This window comes from Phascolarctos cinereus, unplaced genomic scaffold (genome assembly GCF_003287225.1).
Source record: "Phascolarctos cinereus isolate Bilbo 61053 unplaced genomic scaffold, phaCin_HiC Scaffold_2;HRSCAF=192, whole genome shotgun sequence".
NCBI lineage: Eukaryota > Metazoa > Chordata > Mammalia > Diprotodontia > Phascolarctidae > Phascolarctos > Phascolarctos cinereus.
In genome coordinates this window covers 158,031,516-158,045,326 of record NW_027555625.1, presented here as the reverse complement: position 1 = coordinate 158,045,326, position 13,811 = coordinate 158,031,516, and the positions used below count along the sequence as shown (strand labels likewise).

The 13,811-nt window shown below is 39.6% G+C and overlaps 1 protein-coding gene across 2 annotated transcripts in view; it reads left to right on the top strand.

Annotated features, from left to right (window-relative positions):
• Positions 1 to 13,811, top strand: part of SLC24A3 (solute carrier family 24 member 3) — a 745,252-nt gene that overhangs the window by 675,814 nt on the left and 55,627 nt on the right. For both annotated transcript variants that reach the window (XM_020986733.2, XM_020986740.2), the window contains exons 11-12: positions 292 to 452; positions 1,456 to 1,738. In XM_020986733.2, the coding sequence (XP_020842392.1) occupies positions 292 to 452; positions 1,456 to 1,738 (444 nt within the window). The remainder of the gene's footprint in view (positions 1 to 291; positions 453 to 1,455; positions 1,739 to 13,811) is intronic.

Sequence of the window (13,811 nt, the reverse complement as noted above, 5' to 3'; positions counted from 1 at the left end):
ACTTTCTAATGGCTTAGCTAACATTTAAGTGAATGATGAATGTAACACTGAGTCACATTCCACTTTTAGAGTTTAAAGGTACTTTGAAGATTATCTAGTCCAAGCCCATTTTGTTACCAGTAAGAAAACTGAGCCCAATTTATATGAATTTCCTCTAAAACAACTACTGATTAACACCTTTCACTTGTCACAAAAAAACTTTTGATTAGCGATTTGGACTCTTCTCTAAGTGGTACTTGGGATATATCTTGCTACTCCCCATCCTGACTTGAGTGTTTCTTTTATACACAGCAAATTTCCACCGCAAAGCTTCAGTGATCATGGTGGACGAGCTACTATCAGCATATCCACATCAGCTCTCTTTTTCTGAGGCCGGGCTCCGGATCATGATTACCAGCCATTTTCCCCCCAAAACTCGGCTCTCCATGGCCAGCCGCATGTTGATTAATGAGGTAACATCCAGCTTTTCTGGAAATGGGGCAAAAAGTGGAGGGAGGGAATGTTTTCAGAGAACCTGACTTACAAAGCTTCTACCTATAAATTCAAAACATTAATGAACTGAGATTTCATTAGGGTGCAAAAGTGCTGGTGAGGGAATTCATTTCACTGATGGAGACAGTAAAGGATCTTGGATACTAGATAAGTAGTAGATAGGACTTAGTAGGTAAGTGCTAAGAAGTTGACTGAAATACTAAGAAGCAGCCTGCCAAGTTCTTTCAGTATCAGAGGCAGATTAGAACTCAAGTCCTACTGATAACAAGTGCAACACTCTCTACCAGACCAGGCTGCATTGGTTATATTAGACAACCAATAATTGCCCAACAGCCATTTCCCAAAAGCTCAATGCTAACTCAGCTAGAGGTGAGTTCTTTCACCATCCTTTCCATCACATTTTATGAGATAGGAATCTAACTATGGTATAGACAAAATTTTAGATCACTCTCTCAACTCCCTTTTGGATGTGTGTATGTGTGTGTGTGTGTGTGTGTGTGTGTGTGTGTGTGTGTTTCAGCTCTTGGCTCCCTACCTTCTCTCTTAGCTTCCTAACAGTTTTCAGCCTCCATTTTAACAATATACCATCACGAGAGCTTGCACTATGAGAGCTGGGTGCTTTAAAGAGGCTGTTGATGAAATTAATATAAAGATATTCCATGTCCCAATGACCCTACTACCACTTATACCTTTATGTGGTCTGCACTTTGGATTTTGCAGGCATGCAAAAGATTTGCTGAACTAGCTATTATTTTGAGTAATCACCAGACTTATTTAGTAGCTCATTTAAATGTGACTCCAGGGTCTGCTGGAAAATCCTATGCCACTTCTTCATGACTGGGTTATATAAATCCTGACAAACTGCATTTGGGGTCTGCCCTTACTTACCAAGAGTCTGCACCATTTACAATCCTTTCAGTTACTCTAGCCAAGTAAAGAATGTGTGAACTTTTTCCCCTCCAGAGGCAAAGATTAATAAACAGCAGAGCATATGCAAATGGAGAGTCAGAGGTGGCCATAAAAATTCCCATCAAGCATGCTGTTGAGAATGGAACAGGACCCAGCAATGCCCCAGAGAGGGGTGCGAATGGGACCCGAAGGGATGATGATGTCACTGAGGCTGGCAATGAAACTGAGAATGAGAACGAGGACAATGAGAACAATGAGAATGATGAAGAAGAAGAAGAGGATGATGATGATGATGATGATGATGATGAGGGACCTTACACTCCATTCGACCCACCCTGTAAGAGGTCCTAAGTCCTTGTTTGTGTTTGGGAATAATTTTAAGCCCACAGGGCCCAAGAATAATTTTCATCATCTAATGAGTCAATACACATGTATTTTTGTTTGTTTGTTTTGTTCAGTCATTTTCAGTCGTGTCTCTGTGGCCCCATTCGGGCTTTTCTTGGAAAAGATACTGGAGTAATTTGCCATTTCCTTCTCCAGCTCATTTTACAGATAAGGAACTGAGGCAAACAGAGTTATGTGACTTGCCCAGGGTCACACAACTACTAAGTGTCTGAGGCTGGATCTGAACTCATGAAGATGAGTCTTCCTGATTCCAAGCCCATTATTCTATATACTAGCTGCCTCAACACATGTATGTTGAATATAAAAATACACACTATTATGTACCTCTGTTGAATTCCATTCACTAATAAATACTGAATGAAGAATATGAACATGAATTACTAACTCCAGGTTGAATGAATATTCATCATTTAATGGAATTTCAATATTAACATCCCTCTATCATGCTGCATCCTGATAGGCTCTCAGAAGCTGTATTCTCTAGTTTTGTAATAGGATTATAACAAATAAATCACATATATTAAGCCTTGATATAGTAAAGAAATGCTTACACACTCAAGTGTGAATCATAGTCACTGGTCATTTGAAATGGTGCCAAGGCTTGGCTACCAGTGTGTGGTTTGTCCTTCAGTCTCAAAGAGGATCATGTCATCAGGAAGATGATGACATGACTTGCAATTGAATTGGATTTGAGTGAGGGAGGGCTGTGCAAAGTCACCAGCCTCACTTTCTCCTCCAGAGTCATCTGGGCCCAGGGGTCAGATATAGTATACAGATATAGATATAGATATAGACCAGTGAACTCCAACTGGAGTCTCCAGGTAGTAGAAAGCTACAGGGGAGCCCATTGGAAGGCAAGAGAAAGATAGAAGAGGTAGAGAAAGAGGCGATTTGGTGCCCCACATGCAGGGTGTGTACCCATCCACTGGCTTGAACAAGATAGTAGTTAGAAGGCTGAAAGCTGCTGCTCCAGCAGCATACACAGGAAAATTATTACAGTGGGGAAGTTGTTGGGACTTGAGCCAAGCAAGCAATGGTAAAGAGAAGAATGTACCTGAGCCTAAATACTCTGCCTCCAGCCTCCCTTCAGTTTCCCCACATAGCAGTTCCTATAATAATTAAAGCACATGTTCAGCCCCCTTCCCCACTAAGATATTTTAAATTATTTTTTTTCTTATGGCCTAGGAGAGAAGGAAAAGGAAAATGTGTCAGTGAGTGGCATCCACCAGACAGCAAGATTTAATCTGTGGCATATCATCATTAGTAGTAATTGGGGTTCTTTGTCATGAAGTCTATAATTAGTTGAAGTTTTGGTTATACTTCCCGTATTCTTTTCTTAGTGTTTTCCAAAAGAGTTTGGTATTTATAGGATAATAATAATGGTATTTATATAGTAGTTTTAAGTTTAAAAAGTATTTTACAGATTTTACCTCATTTTGAGCTTTACAAACCACTCTTTATAATAGCTTCATTTTACAGATGAGGAAAGTGAGGCTAAGTCTCGTACTGGTGGAATTTCACCTGAGTGGGAAAGTCATTTTGAGGGAATGAGGACTTCTTCTTTTCCTTCAGTTATACCACGAATGGGAATTTAGACAGTTTTAAGAGAGGTATAGCATCCATAACTCTAGAGGTGAGAGTTCCACTGTACTTTGCTTTGTCTAATGTGGATTCAGCCTTTATTTTGTCATAGACTCTTTTGTCAGCCTAGTGAAGCCTAGGGACCCCTTCTCAAAATAATGTTTTAAAGGAAATATATTTGAAGGATTTGAAGGAAATGGTCATTTCAGTTAAAGTTCAGTGGTTGGCTTTTTTCCATCCAAGCTCACGGACCCTCTGAAATCCATCCATGGGCCTCTTGAGGGTCCATATCTGGCATATTGTGTGCAGTTCTAGACATAACAGTACAAGGAATTCATTGGAAGGTTAGCACAAATGCATAGATGAAGAAACAGTATGATTGGGGGCACCAGAGAACTATGCCAGACAAAGGCCAACTGAAGGAACTGAGATGTTTAATATGGAGAAGACTCAAGGGGACATGATAGCTTTCCTCAAGTATTTAAAGGGCTGTCATGTGGAAGACAAAGGCAACGTGAAATAATGGGTAAAGAGCTGGCATCAGAGCCAGAAAGACCTGGATTCATATTGTGTCTATCATACATATTGGCTGTGTGACCTTGGGCAAGTCTCTAGACAGTTCTCTAAAGACCTACATTGTAGAGAAGGTATCAACCTGTAGAGGGATTTTCCTCAACCAAGTACTTCCTTACTAACAAAATTACAAAGTCCAGCCCCTATCCCATATGGAAAGGGGATTAGATTTCAGCATAATATAGTGGAAGGGACATTGGATTTGAAGTCAGAAGACCTGACTTTGAGACATAGCTCTGTTGTACACTAAGTTTGTGACCCTAAGCAAGTCCTCCTGTGGGAATCAGTTCTCATCTGTAAAATGACACACTTGCATAAAATGGTCTGTAAGTTTCCTTCTAACAATCTAACAATTTAAAGCCTAATTTTTTTTTTGCTTAGTCCCAGAGGAAAAAAAAAACTGAGAATAACAGGTAGAAATTGTAGAGGGATGTATTTAAACTTGATATCTGCTAATGGTTAGAGCTGACAAAAAGTGGAATGGGTTTCGGGGTTCTCCCTTCACTAGAGGTTTTAAAGTTAAGATGGCATGATCACTTTTCAGGGATATTGCAAAGTGGATGCTTATTTAGGTATAGGTTGGAACACATGATTTCTGGGGTTTCTTTCAGTTCCGTAATTCTGTGGTCCTATTAGTGCTTATTCTGCGTTATTGAAAAAGCCAGTCCTGGGCCCATGCAAAAGTGGCATGGGCCTTAATCCTTTCGCACTTGAATCAGGTCATAGACAACGTGCAGTATGTAATCCAGAGCTCTCTAGGGACTGAGTAGGAACTTGCTCCATGGTCAACTTCTAAACATATATAAGGTGCTTTAGAAATTTTAAATTGCTACATAAATGTTACTTCTTATTATTACCATTAAAATAATAGTAACCAAGAATAAGTAAGAAGCTCCATACATATTAGTTTCCCTAAGAAAAGCAGGGCCAGGCCTATCAAATTTTTACTTTTGGCAGTGTTTTAATGGTAGAAAAAAAATCAGCCATTTTTGCCACTCACTGAAACATTTTCCTTTTCCTCCTAGGCCATAAGAAAAAAATAAATAAATTTTAAATATCTTAATGGGGAAGGGGGCTGGACATATGCTTTAATTATTATAGGCAACTGCTATGTGAGGAAACTTCCTCTACCAAAGTAGGTCAGCATCTTCTGCCACTCATAGTCTCATATATTAGAGGCAGGTAGGTGGTGAAAGTGGATAGAGTGTTAGGCCTGGAGTCAGGAAGACCAGAGTTCAAACCCAGCCTCAAACACTGCTAGCTATGTGGCCGTGGGCAAGTCACTTAATCTCAATGTTCTCATCTGTAAAATGGGATAGCAATAGTATATATCTCCCAGAGCTGTTATGAGAATCAAAGGAGAGAATATTTTTAAAGTGCTTAGCACAGGGTCTGGCACAAGGTAAGTACTACATAAATACTAGCTGTTATTATTGTTGTTGTTGTTGTCTAAGTAGTGCAGTAGCTAGAGCACTAGGCTTGAAGTCAGGAACACCTAAGTTCAAATCTAGCCTCAGATATTTACTAGATGAGGAACCGTGGGCAAGTCATCTAACTTCTGCTTCGGTTTCCTCTGCAAAATGGGGATAACAATAGTACCAACTTCCTAGACTTGTCAGGAGAAAATGAGATAATATTTGTAAAGCACTTTACAAACCTTAGCCCACTCTATAAATCATTGTAGTAGTAATAGTAGTAGTAGTGGTGGTGGTAGTAGTACTAGTGGTGGTGGTGGTGGTGGTGATGGGGGTGGTAGTAGTAGTAGTTGTTGTAGTCATAGTAGTTGTAGTAGTTATAGAAGAAGAACTAAAAGGTTAAATGATTTGACCAGAGTTACCAATGCCATACGTGCAGGGGCAGCCTGTCTAAACACTGTGCTACCTTGTGTCTCTTTAACTACCATAATCTGAAATATTGTTCCATTCCTCCAACTGAAATCCTTTATTAGAATTCCATTATGGGAGCCTGCAACTGAGCTTCGGGAAATGCTTGTTTTGCTGATGTCTTTCTCTGACTGAAAAATGGCCAGGTGAATCATGTACTTTTTCCATGTGCTGGTGGCCTTACTATACAGTATGCATATTCATTCCAACAGACAGACTTTAAAGATATGTTAAGGCAAGTAAACTATGGCCCAAGGTCTAGGCCACTGCATTGTGCTTCTGCACTGAGCCCCAGTCTCCATCATCCAGTCTGCTACTCTTGACTCATATTACTTCTGCTTCCTTGCACAAATAAATTCTACTTACCATGATAGAGCAGATCATGCTGGGAAGAGACTGCAAAAGACCTTCAATTCTGTCTGCCTAATTTTAGGTGATGTTCTGTCTTGAAGATTTAGCCATAGTGGCCCCATTCCAAGTTATTTTGGAAACCTGAAATCACTATATGACTGTTAACTATTGATATTATTAATAATTAAGACTCTGGGCACTGTTCACAAGTTCTCATCAACCCTAAATCAACAAAGATGGACAGCTAGTAGGGAATTCCACCCCTCCAGATTATTAAAAGACCCCACTCATATCTTTGGGGCCCTTGCATGCTTCCTGAAAAAGAGGAACAGGAAAAGAGTGAGAGATGCAAGCAATGGATTTAGAGACTAAAAACACATTTGAATTCTAATTCTGCCAGCTTCTAGTTGGGTGACCTTGGGCAAGTAATTTAACTTCCTCATACCTGACTTTCCTTATCTGCAAAATGAGGGAGTTGAACTAGATGACTTCTAAGGGCCATTCCAGGGCCAAGTCTATAATTCTATGCTACCTCAGTTAATCTCCCCATAATGGTTGGAAATCCTTGGCTTGCTGCTCCATTTTGGGGTGGTCTGACAGGACTCTGTCTCTATAGCACAAGTTTCAAGAACCAGAGAGACTTAAAGCAACCCAAAGTTATCAGTCTCATGCCAGGGATTCCAGCAATTCCTCGATAGCCCTGGGGCATTGCAGGGTAGCCCTGAGCCAGGGTCATCCCTTCCACTGAAATGGGGCATGGGAGTACTCAGTTAAAGACACCTCTTCTCTCCTCTGTCTCACTATCCCCTGGAGCCAACTCCTAAAAACACCTCATTTGTGGGCCCAGGATCTTGCTGCTAAAGCAAGAAGGCCTCATTCTTGACTATACCCTTCACCTTCCAGGCATGATTGTCCCTGAAATTATGAGCCAAATTCCCGTGTTCTGTAACTCTAACCTAAAAGCCCACAGAATGCACCTGAACCCAAGAGTTAATTGAGGTATGCCTATATATCAGTTTCTTTATTACCTTTTATTGTTGTTCAGTCATATCCAATTCTTCATGACCCCATTTGGGGTTTACTTGGCAAAGATACTGGAGTGGTTTGCCATTTCCTTCTCCACCTCATTTTACAGATAAGGAAACTGAGGCAAATAGGGCTAAGTGACTTGCCCAGGGTTACATAGCTAGCAAGTGTCTAAGATCACATTTGAACTCAGGTCCAGCATTCTATCCACTGTGCCACCTAGCTGTCCCATTTGTGTAGTAGACATAATATTTGTCCTGCCTAACTCACTTTAATAAAACCAGCTTTTTTGTAAATCACAAGAAATTGGAGAAATATGAGCTATTATTTTGTTCTTTTTTTGATATTCATGTTTTTATTTTGAGATCCAAATTCTCTCCTTTCCTAGTCTAGCCCCTCCCCCAACCACTGAGAAGGCAAGCAACATGATACCCATCACACATGTGAAATTATGCAAAACATATTTCCATATTGGCCATGCGGCAAAAAAAAAGCAAGAAAAATAAAATGAAAAAAAATGCTTCAATCTGCACTCATCAGTTTTGTGAGATATTATTTTGAACAGATCAACTATATTTGCATCCCTAAGGCCTGTTAATTTAAATGGATGATAGCGTCATGGATGCAGAAGCCCAAGGTTTGAGTCTAAGTTCTGCTATTTATTATCCAGGTGACCTTGATGAAATCACTTCACTTTTCTAGACATCAGTTTCCTATTCTGTAAAATGATGGGCTACTCAATGGTCAGTAATTCCCTTCCAGTTCTCAATTCTGTGATCCCAGATAATCTCTGCCTGTCACCATTTGCCCTCTTGTGGTGATGCTTAGGAAGTACAGATCTGTGTCCCTGCCAGTCTGCGGCAGCTTTCTCTCACGGATTTCTCTCAAGAATCAGAATTGGAGCGTATTCATTCTGCTATTGATTATTGTAGTCAAACTGCAAAGATCATTTGTTGCTCTGAGAATCAAAAGCTGCTTCTCTGCCGCCCACCACCTGTCATGTGGTCAATGAAACCACAGCTTCACAGTGGTTTCATTGGGTCAAATGAAACTAAAAATATACAATTTCCAGTAATTTTAATAAGATTCTTCCCCCACCCCCCATTTACTCAGGAAATTGAAATAGGGCAGGGTGAATTTTAATATAGTTAATATATTTTTAACACCTTTTATGCATCTGAACTGATTGTTAGTTTAATATCAAAAATGTATTATTTAAATCTTTATTTTGTCTACAATTATCATATTTGTCATAGCTAGTTTAAAAAAGAATTGCAAATGTGTTAATAAATATCAATTCAAATTTGTTCTTAGTTTTTGATACATAATGTAACAACAACTCTAAGGAACCTGGAAAGCATCTCCTTAAGGATAGGGATTATTTCATCTCTGTCTTTGTATCCCTGCCTCAAACAATTCAGTTAGTCATTTTTTTTTCAGTTGTGTCTGGCTCTTCATGACCCCATTTGGGGTTTTCATGGCAGAGATACCAGAGCGGTTTGCCGTTTCTTTCTCCAGCTTATTTTACAGATGAGGAAACTGAGGCAAACAGTTAAGTGACTGACCCAGGGTCACACAGCTAATAAGTATCTAAAGCCATTTGAACTCAGATCTTCCTATTTCAAGGTCTGTGCCCCCTACCTGCTCCACTGCGCCTCACACAATGTCTGGTATACAGTTGGTAATTAATGAACCCTGGTTGAATGATTGCTTGGCTGATCTCTTAGTTTCTGCCAGTTGATGAGAATTAGCCAGAAGTTTGACAACAGAAAAAAAAATTATATTTATAGTAATAAAAACAAAATTTGCTTATGTATCTCCTCCAGTCTCAGATAGATAAAGACAATGGTCACTTTCAGAAAAAGAAATGAGAAAAAAGTTTGTTGTTGTTGTTTGGGAGGGGGGCTTTGCCTGTTGATGTTGGTGTATTTCTTGAGATGCCCTAGTTTTCAAAGGCAGATCAGTGGCTTTCACACAATCCTGAAGCTGCTGAGAAGCTGATGCAGAGGCTACATCAAGCAAATTCAGAAGCTCCCTTCACCTCTTTGCCAGAGATGAGGGTTAATGGCCAGTACCTGAAGCCTGTGAAGAGGATGGGGAGAGTTTGAAGGAGAAAAGTGACCTAGGTGACCTTGGACAAATCACTTCACTTTTCTAGTCATCAGTTCCCTGTTCCATAAAATGATGGCTTAGACTCATTGTTCAATAAGTCCCTTCCAGCTCCCAATCCTGTGTTCCCAGGTGATCTTTGCCTATTACCATTTCCCCTCTTGTGGTGAACCTTAGGACACACAGATTTGTGTCCAAAGCTGAGGCTGCACGAAATGAAACGTGTATGAGCATGAGGGAACTAGCCTCAGACTGTGCTTAACAGTAAATGGAAGCACCAGGACAAAAAAGACAAAGCCTGGAAATAAAGAGGGCCCATAGTAGTCAAAGCTTAGGCCATCACAATGAACGCAATTTGTCGTAAGAGGAGGCCTCTGCATCTCCAACTTCTTTGTGAGCTAAGTGCTTTCTTACTCCATGAGACAGCAAAATATAGAATGCATACAAAAGTCCTGAAAATTTTTTTTATAAGACCATTGAGGAGAAAAAAGATTTTTTTACTGGTTTGCTTTTTTGCCCACTAAGAACTACCATGCCATTTCTCTTCTAAAATTTAGAAGATTTGAAAAATATTAAACTGGTTTTTTATGAACAATTCTTTAGCTAAACTATCTCCTGCAAAAAAATAGGGGGTCAAAATTAGACAATATAGTTTTCTCATCCTTTTTTTTAAACTGAGTAATACAGATTAAAAGCAACTTCCCCTTCCCCAATGCAAATCCGCATGCATGTCCACTTACAAGTACAAAAGAAAACAAAGACTTCATCAAGAAATGAGAAATATTTTGTCACCAACTATTTCATGGTGCTGCAAAGCTCTTACAGCCAAGATTAAATAGCATAAACATTAGGGATATTACTACATTCAACCAGATTCCAAAAGAGCCAGAATAGCTGACATTTATATTGTGCCTAAGGTTGAGAGAGTTCTTAGTATACATTAAGTCATTTGATCCTCACAATCAATCCATCAGCCAGTATATATTAAGGACCTGCAATGTGCCAGACCTACAATGTGCTCACATTCTAATGGGGGAAGATAACACAGATAGGGGAGCAGTAGCCAGGGAGGAATATTTTGGTAATGTTGATTTAGTTACTGTTTTCAGAACTGCAGTAGCAAAGAGGGTAGAGGGACAATGTATGCACAGTGGTATGTCAAGAAGATTGAATAAATGGATGCATGGCTCATCCATCACAGCAAAGTGTAGACAAAATATGTCTGTCAGATTGGTGGCTGTGACGAAATTCTGGGAAATGTATTCACCAAAACTAGCATATGCTTGACTGTTGTTAACTCCACATATATTGAAATAGGGAGTCCTGAAATTGTTGACAATTATTACCTTTTCTATGGTAAGAGTTCATTTGCAAGCCTACAGGGGGGGGGGGGGTCCCCCCCCAGCTAATTCTTGGCTACCTAAGGCAAACAATAGCTACTTAACTGTTATCTATGATGTCTTAAGTAGGAGTCCATCTTTCAGCTTCTTTCTTTCTCTCCTTTGTTGTTACTATTCCTCATACTTTATCCACTATCTTTCCATGCTCTCTCTCTTCAATGTTGTAGCACCTTCTGTCCCCACAAGGAGGCTACCTCTCTTCTCATGGTCTCTGCGATGAAGGAAGAAGAAAGGGCAAGGTAGACCTAGGCAAAACTGGGGAGGAGGAAAAACCTGTCCTCAGCATCCTCTAACTTCCCTTTATGTGTCTCTCTCCAGGCTCCCAATGCTTCTTACTTTTCTTCCAACTAATGCCCTTAAATAGCCCAGTGGCCAAGACTAGATTGTCACAGTTGCGCCATACTTGAAAATTACCTGCTTGTTCTCTCATCACAAATCCTATTTGCTCCAAGATAATGGAGGCAAAGTTAATTTGCAAACCTACATTATCATTATCAGGAGAAACATCTTTCATATGGTCTTTCCTTCAGCCAAATGCTGAAATCAGCAAGCAGAGGGACTCCCTCTTCAACGGTCCCCATTAGACACATGTAATGTGTAACAATTCCACAAGGTGCCGCTATGTTCTCTGAAAGCCCTTCACTCTTTCCAACAATAGACTGCATATTCAGAGTTCAACATTTCTTAAGTTAACAGTGTCAAAGACATAAACTATTTACTTAAAGCCTTGGCCTCTTTTAAAAAAAAGAAATGAGATGTGCATATTTTCCTTTCCAATTGTGCACCAATGCCAGGTACTTGGTTGATATTAAAATTCTCCACCTAATTGTTTAAACAAATGACTTTTAACTGGCGTCAGCAGTGGTGCAAGTAACTTGACAGCAGTTGTGGTCTGGGTCTCCTACTTCCTGTCCCAAAAGAGAAACAGAAGCGAGAGTTGATGGAACTCACACTAGCCTACTGGCCAAGGAGTAGTAACATCCTGAGAAAGATACTTGATCTTGACTCTTCAAGCATTTATTGAGGGCTTTCTACTTACCCAACAAAGTACAGTAGACATAGCCCAGAGGATCTATTTTTTGTTTGTTTTTCTGCATTCTACTCCTGGCCCTAATAACGAATCCTAGGTCCTATCATCTCTCTGGGTCTCTGTTTCTCCATTTAAATATACTATATTCTCTCTTTCCTCTCCTTAATTTCACAAAGATTATATTATGTTTTGTGTCCGTTTCAATAAACCTAGAATGTAAACTCCTTAAAAGCAGGGACTTTTCATCTTTGTATCACCAGTATCTCACTCATAGTAGTCACCTAATAAATAGTTTTAAAATTAATTGTATTAACAGTAACATCTGTAAAGCAAACTATGAAAATAGTCATTTACCTCTTGTACCCTGAAAAAAGGCAAATGACCTTCTTAACTGGCCCTTTACCCCTTCTCTTCCAGCCAAAAGTTCTGACTTTTACTGCCTCTTTTCATTTGCCAAGTGATTCCTCCCCCACCCCCACAGACCTTCAAGCTTCATACTTCAGAGAATTGGCAAAATGACAAGAAGGAGAAGATCACTTTCTTTTTCCCTCTTTTCTTTCTATTGGCACCCCAACAGAGCAATTGGCACATGGGAAACCCTTGGGGCTAAAGATTTCCTCAGTGAAGGGAGCTCCTCATGAAGGACTTCCTCTACAAATGTAGGCTGGAAACTTCTTGGCAATTTGTATAGTCTTAGAGAATCACTTGGGACACTAAATGGTTAAGTAACTTGCCCAGAACTACACAGTCAGTATCAGAGGAACCTCCTGAACCCAGAACTTCCTGACTCTGAGATCAGCTCCCACTCAGGGAAGACATTAGTACACAGTTCAACAGACATATATTAAACACCTATTGAGTACATAGAATTCACTGATGTGGGTGCTGGGAGTGCAAAGACAAAAATGAAAACAATCCCAACATTCAAAGAATTTCATAAGTAAATGCAAAGTACACTTGAAGTGATACAAAAGCAATATCAAGAAATAAAAAACATTAACACCTGAGGGATCAGGGAGCCTCCTATAGGATGTAGTCCTTGGGCTGAGCTTTGAAGGAAGAGAGGCATACTGAGCAGCAGAGATCAGGGGACAAGGCATTCCAAATGTAAGGCAGAGAGATGGTAGATGGAATATTGTGTAGGAGGAGTAGCCAACTTGGTTTGAAATGGTGAACTTCTAAAGAGGAACAATGTGAAATAAGACTGGACAGGTAAGTAACAGCCATGTTATGGAATGCTAGATTGAGAGTTTTATATTGTATCTAAGAGGCAATAGAGAACCACTAAAGTTTTTGAATGGCATCATGGTTAGATCTGTGTATTGTAAATCTCAGTTTGTCAGCTATGAAGACAGTGAATTGAAGAGGGAATAAATATTCCAGAAGTAGGGCACTCAAGAGGCTCTCATAAGGGTCTAGGTGAGACAATGACTAGAACAATGTAAAGAGAAATACAAAGAGAATCAAAAGTGAATGTTTCCGAATTATGAAAAACAAGCATGGCTTGAAAAAAGAAATACAAAAAGACACCCCCATTTGGCTCCTTTGCAGAGGTAGAAGATCCATGAGCATTATATGTGGTATTTATTCTCTTTTTTTCTATGTTATCAGTTATGCTGGGGGTTTTTTCCCCTTTTTCTTTTGTTGTCTTAAAAATACCATTTGTCATGTGAGATGGATTTTTGGTACATGGAGGGGGAAGGATACTTTGAGAAAATATGGTGATGTGAAAAAAATCAATAAAAACTTATTTTTCTCTAGGGAAGAGTTGATGAAGGGTTGAATTAGTGTGGTGATAATATGAGGGGAGAGAAGATAATAAATTAGGGAAATTAGAGGTAGAATTAACAAGATTTGACGTCTAATTGAACATGGGGACAGAGAGAGTCAAGGAAATCTCTAAGAACATGACCTTGAGTAACTGGAAAACCAGTGGTGCTCTACACACAAACAAGGAAGTTTATAAGAAGGCTAAGTTTCAGAAAAATATGAGTTCTGTTTTAGACATGCTAAGTTTGAGGTATCTAAGATACCCAGTAACCCTATTAGTTA